This window comes from Phyllostomus hastatus, unplaced genomic scaffold (genome assembly GCF_019186645.2).
Source record: "Phyllostomus hastatus isolate PE091 unplaced genomic scaffold, TTU_PhHast_1.1 phas_contig_210, whole genome shotgun sequence".
Classification (NCBI taxonomy): Eukaryota; Metazoa; Chordata; class Mammalia; order Chiroptera; family Phyllostomidae; genus Phyllostomus; species Phyllostomus hastatus.
Genome location: NW_025333737.1, coordinates 30,255,039 through 30,263,438, shown reverse-complemented (window position 1 = coordinate 30,263,438; position 8,400 = coordinate 30,255,039). Strand labels below are relative to the sequence as shown.

Sequence of the window (8,400 nt, the reverse complement as noted above, 5' to 3'; positions counted from 1 at the left end):
TGGGGGGCGGGGGAGGGCTGCCTGGGTTTCCCTTCCACGGGGGTGTCAGAGGGGAGGCCTGAGCCGAGGGACTAGCTGGGATGGTTCAGGGATGTGGCGGGTCCCTCGCAAAGTCCAGCAAGTGAGACCTGGGAGGGCCCCCGACTTCCCTGTCTCTTTTCATAGATGGCAGCGCTGCGGGGGCATCTCTGTGCTAGGCGTGGCCTTGCCGTGCGGGTGCTCCTCCAGGCAGGCGCCACCTTGAGCTGTGGGCTCGCTCTGAGAGGACTGCGTCTCACGAAGTTAACGGGGAGCTCGCAGGCACCCCGTTGACGGTGCAGAGGCCCTGCTCCCTGCCAGCCGGCTGAGCCCGGCGCGCCGGCTGCCGACAGCCCTGGCTCCCCGGGCCGGATAGGAAAGCGTAGCCCGCAGGCCCGCGCCTTCCCCTGCGAACCGCGCCCAGCGGGACAAGAAACCCAAAACACCCCGAACAATGAGTTTCCAGTAAAGTATGAAAGACGTGACAAGGCAGAGGAGAGGAGGGACCTGGCTGGGAGCTGGCACTGCCCGCGGGCGATGACAGCCCAGGAGGCCGGGAAGTGCCGGGCCCGCCCCCTACTCAGGACTATAAAACACCTGCAGCCTTTTCCCACTCACTGAGCACCTTCCTCTTCTCTCTGCCGACTCACTCACTCACTCGCTCGCTCACGCGCCTCCTCCCTGCTCGGCACCATGACCACCTGCAGCCGCCAGTTCACCTCCTCCAGCTCCATGAAGGGCTCCTGCGGCATTGGCGGGGGCATTGGCGGGGGCTCCAGCCGCATGTCCTCTGTCCTGGCCGGAGGGTCATGCCGGGCCTCCGGCGGCTTCGGGGGCATGTCCGTGTCCTCCTCCCGCTACTCCTCCGGGGGTGGCTACGGGCTGGGGGGCGGCTATGGCGGTGGCTTCAGCAGTAGCAGCTTCGGTGGAGGCCTGGGAAGTGGTTTCGGTGGAGGATATGGTGGTAGCTTTGGCGGTGGCTTCGGCGGTGGCGGCTTCGGTGCTGGCCTGGGTGGTGGTGACGGTGGGCTCCTGGTGGGCAGCGAGAAGGTGACCATGCAGAACCTCAACGACCGCCTGGCCTCCTACCTGGACAAGGTGCGTGCCCTGGAGGAGGCCAACGCCGACCTGGAGGTCAAGATCCGAGACTGGTACCAGAGGCAGCGGCCCGCTGAGACCAAGGACTACAGCCCCTACTTCAAGACCATCGAGGACCTGAGGAACAAGGTGGGTGAACCTGGTGGGCAGCCGGAGGCGTCGTTCCAGCTACCTGACTCTGGAGCCACAGGTGCCTCAGGCCACCAGCACCTTTAGATTTCTGGGACAGGTGCCTTCCTCTGGCTCTGGATGATCCCGGCAGAGCTGGGCAGTGGGAGGACAGTCTCCCCCACCCCCTTGCTCACGCCCTCTTGGGCTCCAGATCCTCAGACCCTATGAGACCAGGAGTTCTCTCCCTTACATTTTACGGAGGAAGAAGCTTTGAGTGGTGCTGTGACCTGCCCAGGGGCTCCCAGCTGAGGCTGGAACGCTTGCCCTCCACCTGCCAGCCTGGGAGACAGCTACCTGCTCTCCAGCACGGGGGAGGAGCTAGGCTGTAACGGGACCAGGCCAGACACCCAAACCGTTCATTAGCTCATTAGTCTGGGCTGTGGCGGCTGCCGCCCATGAGCCCTGGCACCCGTCGGCCCTCCCCACAGCCGGGCGGGCCCGGAAAACCCACAGAGACGCAGTGGCAGCGAGCCCACATCTGGTGCCCCCGAGCCGTTGCAGGAAGGATCCTGGGGGGCTTTCGTCATCTGACTCCAGGCCCCTGCTCCCCCGTCACCTGAGGGGGTCTTTTCTGACCCCTTGCACCACCTGGGTCTCACCTGCTGTGAAAGCTCCCCCCGAGGCCCCATGTTCTGGGGGCTTGGAAAGGAGTCTGTGCTGGCTGGGGGGGCTGGCAGGGCTGGCCTGTGCAGGGGCAGGATTCAGGTGGAGAATCGGGTCTCATTGGAGGGGCGTTCAAGCCCCCGGAGTTGGCTCAGGTTTCGCAGCAGGCCAGTGGTAAAACCACAGCCAGAACTCAAGAGCTTTGGACTCTAAGCCCAGGGCTCTTGCTTCCTCTCTCTGTTGACCACGAGTCAGCCAAGTCCCGGGCCACAGCTGGACGACTGCAGGTGCCCCCTTGAGGCTGCTGTGGAGAAGGCTGGTGGGACCAGGGGGTCCTCGGGCCAGAGTGTGAAGCCAGCTGCTGTGAAGACCGGCGAGCGATGGATGACCATTCGACTGACCACTCGTGCCCCTTTTCCGTTGCAGATCCTCACGGCCACCGTGGACAATGCTAACGTTGTCCTGCAGATTGACAACGCCCGCCTGGCCGCAGATGACTTCCGCACCAAGTGAGTTCGCAGTGGCGGCCCGGCACGGCCAGACTCCCGGGGTGGGGTGTTTTTGGAGTAGTGTTCCCGAAACAGAGCTGACCGGCGTCAGGATGGCCGTGTGAAAACCCGTTAGGGTGCTTATAAAAATGCCAGATTCTTGGGCCCCACCCTTGGAGTCCTGGTTCGGTTATTTTAACAGGCTCCCTGGGCGAATCTGATCCACAGCCAGGTTGGGGAGCGGCTGTTTTAGGGAAAGGCACTCCCCACTTCCCCATGTGCCCCTGAAGTTTGGGAGGCAGCCGCATTTGGAGGCCCTGTGTGCTGTTGTTGACCGAAGCTAGCGGCATCTCCCTTCCCTGAATCCTGTAACATGATCAGATCAGCTGCCTTGCTCCCTGCCGCCTCCCACTCCCCCCACCCCAGGAATGTTCAGATGTGAGCAATCCATGGGTGTCGTGCTGTTTTCAAGGCTGGCTCCCCAAACCACACTGGGGGTGCCAGCTATGGGAAGAAGCGGATGGGGGAAAGAGAACAAAACCTCTAGTGTGGTCAGGACGGGCATCTCACTACTTTTCTTTGGGGTCCTTCCAGGTACGAGACGGAGCTGAACCTGCGTATGAGCGTGGAGGCCGACATCAATGGCCTGCGCAGGGTGCTGGACGAGCTGACCCTGGCCAGAGCTGACCTGGAGATGCAGATCGAGAGCCTGAAGGAGGAGCTGGCCTACCTGAGGAAGAACCACGAGGAGGTGAGAGCTAACTGGAGAAGCCAGCCTAGAAGATGAGCTGGGAGGGAAGGGATGGACTCGAGATGGTCCAGGGCCATGTCCAGGCCAGCAACTCCTCTGACGGGGGAAGCCCATTCGGCTGCCATAGCGAGGCTCCCCCTGGGGACTGTCCTGTGGTTGTGCAGGAGATGAATTCCATGAGAGGCCAGGTGGGCGGAGACGTCAACGTGGAGATGGACGCCGCCCCCGGCGTTGACCTCAGCCGCATCCTCAACGAGATGCGCGACCAGTACGAGAAGATCGCGGAGAAGAACCGCAAGGACGCCGAGGAATGGTTCTTCAGCAAGGTGGGTGCCGCTCGGGTGGAAGGGACCTGGGACATCTGCTTCCCAGGACTTTCCAGGGTGCATGACACTTTGTTTTCTGCAGACGGAGGAGCTGAACCGCGAGGTGGCCACCAACACCGAGGCCCTGCAGAGCGGCAAGAGCGAGATCTCCGAGCTCCGGCGCACCGTGCAGAACCTGGAGATCGAGCTGCAGTCCCAGCTCAGCATGGTAGGGGGCGCTGTCCGTGCTGGGTGGGCCCAGGTCTAACAGGGAGAGAATGGCCGACTCCACGACCCCTAATCCTCTTTCCCGCCCTCGCAGAAAGCATCCCTGGAGAGCAGCCTAGAGGAGACCAAAGGCCGCTACTGCATGCAGCTGGCCCAAATCCAGGAGATGATCGGCAGCGTGGAGGAGCAGCTGGCCCAGCTGCGCTGCGACATGGAGCAGCAGAACCAGGAGTACAAGATCCTGCTGGACGTGAAGACGCGGCTGGAGCAGGAGATCGCCACCTACCGCCGCCTGCTGGAGGGCGAGGACGCCCAGTGAGTGCCCGGCCCTCCCTTCTGGCCCAACCCCTCACCATTCACTCACCGCCCCCCACGTGTTTAACAATCTCACCCCTTTCTGTCTTCACAGCCTCTCCTCCCAGTTCACCTCTGGCTCTCAGTCGTCCAGAGATGGTAAGACCTTCCTCCTCACCCAGCACCAGGACCACCCCCGGTCTCCCAGCAGGCGTTGGGTGTCGGGCAGGGGCTTCTTGAAGACTGAGCTAGAGTTTTTTCACCCGGTGTCCCTTACAAACCCCCCTTTCTAAACCCTTCTTAGAGCTAGGAGCTGGTGGCTTCCACTTTTTACCTTTGTCATCCATGCGGCAGACTGCATGGTTCTGGTGGTCAGCACCATGGACAGGACCCCACAGGGCTCTGTCCGCCGTGGGTCCATCTGGGTCTATTTGGGTCACTCTGGATGGAACCAGGTCCACCTGAGTTCTTAGGAGCCTCGGGTCTGAGGACACAGAGTCTGCCCTGGCCTTAGGGAGCCCTGACCGGAGAGGGAGGTGTGCTGGTTGCATCAGTGCTGGCGCAAGAGCCGCGGATGAAGAGAGAACCGGGGGAAAGGGGAGCAGGGAGACAGTTCATCCAATTCCTCTCCACTCCTTGGCCTCCCCCACTTCTTATTTCTTCACTGCGTGTTCGCCGCCGCTGACGCCTCCTCTCCCTTATTCCCCAGTGTCCTCCAGTCGCCAGATCCGCACCAAGGTCATGGATGTGCACGACGGCAAGGTGGTGTCCACCCACGAGCAGGTCATTCGCAGCAAGAACTAATAAGGCTGCCCAGCATTGCTCAGGCCTAGGAAGCGCCCTTCCACACACCGGGGAATCTCACCAGGGGACCCCTCTCACGCACCCCCTGCCCCACAAGCAGTTTACACCTCAGCCCTGCCCCCCCTTGCCCCCTCCTGGCACGCAATAAAGCTTCATTGTCCGAGTTGCACAACTCCCGCCTCTGCCTGGTCATTGTTAGCAGTGGGGGTGGGGGGAAGCGGGGGAAGCATCTTTTTGAAACTCATCATAGCACCTGGCTGTGTAGCCTCTGGGACTGGGAGAAAGGGCCTGGAGGAGGACTGGGCTCTGGTCCCGGGATGACTTTCACCATCTCCAAAGATGCAGACGAAGGAAGTGTGCACCAGGTCATGAGTGGTGTCTCCCAGGGCATGGAGGCACATGCATTCATTCATTCATTCATCTGTCTATTCATTCTCCAGATATTTTGAGTCTCTTTCGTATGCCAGGCACTGTGCTAGGGATTATCATGAGGGATTTCTTTGAGAATATATTGAAGCTATAGATCTTCTCTTTTCATCTTCCGAGAAGCATACACACATTTGTATACAATTCCTGGGGTCCGTAGGTCCCTAAAGCTCTTCAGTGGAAATCTGGGGACCTAGTAAGAACTCCTGCTTCCCTGAGAATTTTGTGTCCCGTCACCCCACCTGCTCTTGCCTCCAGAGCTGGGTGTGAGTCCTGACTGCTTTCAGTTGACATAAAGCAAGTTGATTAGCATCTCCAGGCCTCAGTTTCCACAGCTGAAAAGTGGGCAGAATGGCAGCACCTTCCTTGCGGGCTTGTTGGGAGGATTTTCCGGGAGAATGTGTGGGAGGGCACTAGCACAGTGCCGGGCACAGGGCGGGCTCAGGGCAGGCGGTGTGAGCAACACTAGGTCGGCTCCCTCTTGTGCGCGAAGGCTCTCTCTCCGGGAGAAGCCCATTTTCAGAGGCTTTGGGAACAGACCTGGTGGTTTCTAACTCTGGCTCTGTTCTGCATTACTTTTGTGATCTTGGGGAGCCTCCGTTCCCCCAGTTACCCAGTAAGCATGCATCCTGCTTCTGGGTATTGATATGAGAATCCATGAAGGGAATGTCCATTGAGCGTCAGGGCTGCAGAAGCCTCCTCTAGCGGGGAGTGCCTTCCCCCCTCTTTGGGGGGCTGGAGAAGGAGGGGGAAAAGGAGGACTTCCCTTGAGTGGATAGTGAATATTCCGGGCATGGGTGGGGCTCATGGCCCCAAGCTGGGGAAAAGGTGCGTGAATGAAGCTTGTGGGAGGAGCCAAGGGTGGAACTGGGGTTAAAGCAAGATGCAGTCTTTGCGGGCAAAGGGGCTAACAGCCGGAGTTGCGGGATCAGACATCCTCGGTCGGAGCCCTGGCTCCTGTACCGACTAGCCTAAAACAGTTCGGACAAAATCCTCTCTTACAAAATGGGGAATAAGACACCTCATGCACGAGACTGATGGAGGGTTGGATGATCTCATGCAGGCAACGAGTTTCGTATTGCGGTTGGCACACCATTGGCGCTCTATAACTGGTAGCCCAAGAGGGTGAGTTATTGGGGGGAAAAATGCAGTGGTGTTGGTTTCTCTTGACCCTGTCTTCACTCCAGGGGGTGGGGGGGGGGGAGTCTGCTTTGCATCCCTAAAAACCCTGGATGTCTTTTTACCCGAGTTCTGGCATTAAGAAGAGTTGTTCAGGGGTGGTCTGCGTGGGGCGGGGCCACTCCAGAGGTGAATGACTAGAGTTTTAGAGGTGTTTAAGGAGGAGGGGGGGTTTGGAGGAGCTCCCTCAGAGAATGGGAGGGGATGGTTTTGTGACGGGAGGAGTGATAGGACCCTAAGGAGGGGCTACCTGACTCCCCAGGGACGCTGGGTCCTGGGGACCAGCACTCCTAGCTGGGCATTGAGCTCAAGGGGAGCAAGTCCTTGGGGAGCCGTCTGCATTCGAGAGGCCTCACGGGGCTGGACAGAGAGCGAAACATCAGCAGCATGCTCTGCACTGAGCAGACTGAGCCCAGCCTGCCCTGCACTGCGTCTCCACCCCTGGACACCACTCCGCCCTGGTGGTGGTGCCAGGTTACAGTTTCTATCCCCAAAGGAGATCTGCTTTAGGAGAATGCAGTGACGTGAGATTCCTCAGACCTGGGTGTGGTGGGGCGAGCTTCCCCGCCCCTTGAACGGCTGCCGTCGCTGCCTGGAGGGAATGCAGAGAGAGGGGCTTGCTTGATGGTAAAGATGGCGGCTGGAGGCCACCGGGCTAACTGTGGGCTCGGGAGCGGGAGGCGAGGCGGTCGGGCAGTGGGCGCTGTGGTGGTCCCAGCCTGTGTGACTGAGCCCCAGAGGAAGAGAGCAGACTAGGCTCCCAGAGTCCCGCAAGGAGCCCGCTGCTCTCTGGGGCTCCCCACCCCGCACCATGCCCCACCGGGAAAAGTGGAGCCCACACTTTGGGTCCTGCTGCTCTCGTCCACAGGGTCCAGTGCCACCAGCACCCAAACACGACCAGGGCCGGCCACTCGGACCACGACAAGGCTGCCTCCCCACCCTCACCCCATCTAAAAACCAGCAAAACGACTCCATAGCGCAGACTAGTGGAGGCAGGAGGAGTTGCTGCTTAGCGTCCTGGTGGGTCACGTGGCCCCTCGGCTCCGCTTCCCCCAGTGCAATCTGGGAGGGCTGATCCCGCCCCGCCCTCTCAGAATGCAAAGGCAGTGCTGGGTGGAAGTCCCCTCCAGGCTCCTAATCTTGGGGGGCAGTGGCCTTCCCAGGCTGGTACTCAGGCCTCCGGGCGCTGATCAGGCTGGTGCCTTAGTCCCTCCTGCTCTGTTCTCTCCCTGGGATGGGATGAGCTGGGAGCCCAATGACACCAGCATGAAATTTTCTTAGCTAAGAGTTTTCATTTTATGGGATGGGACCCACCTTGAAATTCTGCGTCCCCCTTTAGTTTTGGAGCTCTTTTTTTTTATTGAGGAAGGACTTCAAATGTGTCCAGGGAACTTTACAGACAACAAGTGGCTCATTTCCCTTTGGTTCCCTGACCAGGTGAATGGTCTTCCCTGAGGCCACCGATGACCTGGTTTGGGTCACGTGGCCAGCTGGTCCTGCAGGCTGCTGTCCCGGGATGCACCCCTAAGGGGGCCTGAGGCCCTGACGCTGGAGGTCCCGGGGTCCTGGCAGGGCCCACCTCACTGAGCTTGGGTGTTGCTGGACAGGGAACAAGGGGATGCCCAGGACGCCCAGGACAATGGCCTGGCCTCAGGCAGACACAGGGCTGGCACCGGCTCTGAGGAGCTGCCCGGGGCGGGGCCACTGCCTTCTGGATGGGGCTTCCCCGCGCAGCACCATTGGTGGCAGGGCTGGGAAAGGGAGCCTTTTTCCTTTGAGGTACGCTGCTGACTTTTGGGGTGACTCAGCATGGGAGAAGGGGTGAAAAGACACACAGAGACAGAAATGCAGGTAAGACAGAGAGAGACAGAGTCAGAGAAAGGTAAGAAGGGAAGGTCCTGGCTAGTACTAGGCAGTGAGGATCGATCATTCATTCATTCATTCATTCGCTCTCACACTGTTTGAAGCTTTACTGGTTTAGGTGTGGAGGAACCTGGGGTGGGGGGAACTGAGGCAGAGTGCACCAGGAGAGAGA

At 60.1% G+C, this 8,400-nt stretch overlaps 1 protein-coding gene across 1 annotated transcript; it reads left to right on the top strand.

Moving 5' to 3' along the window:
- The first annotated feature begins 623 nt into the window (after nucleotides 1-623).
- Nucleotides 624-4,932, top strand: LOC123817487 (keratin, type I cytoskeletal 14). The gene is made up of 8 exons (XM_045837192.1): nucleotides 624-1,245; nucleotides 2,317-2,399; nucleotides 2,973-3,129; nucleotides 3,294-3,455; nucleotides 3,538-3,663; nucleotides 3,757-3,977; nucleotides 4,072-4,115; nucleotides 4,666-4,932. Exons 1-8 carry the CDS (start codon nucleotides 712-714, stop codon nucleotides 4,758-4,760), a joined length of 1,422 nt encoding a protein of 473 aa, XP_045693148.1. The 5' UTR covers nucleotides 624-711; the 3' UTR covers nucleotides 4,761-4,932.
- The last annotated feature ends 3,468 nt before the right edge of the window (nucleotides 4,933-8,400 follow it).

What these genes read in the sequence shown, in the direction of transcription:
- LOC123817487 (XM_045837192.1), top strand. Translation starts at nt 712, where the DNA reads ATGACCACCTGCAGCCGCCAGTTCACCTCCTCCAGCTCCATGAAGGGC. An exon ending in AGGAATGGTTCTTCAGCAAG is followed by an intron (nt 3,456 to 3,537) that starts GTGGGTGCCGCT and finishes TGTTTTCTGCAG; the next exon opens with ACGGAGGAGCTGAACCGCGA. An exon ending in TGCAGTCCCAGCTCAGCATG is followed by an intron (nt 3,664 to 3,756) that starts GTAGGGGGCGCT and finishes CCGCCCTCGCAG; the next exon opens with AAAGCATCCCTGGAGAGCAG.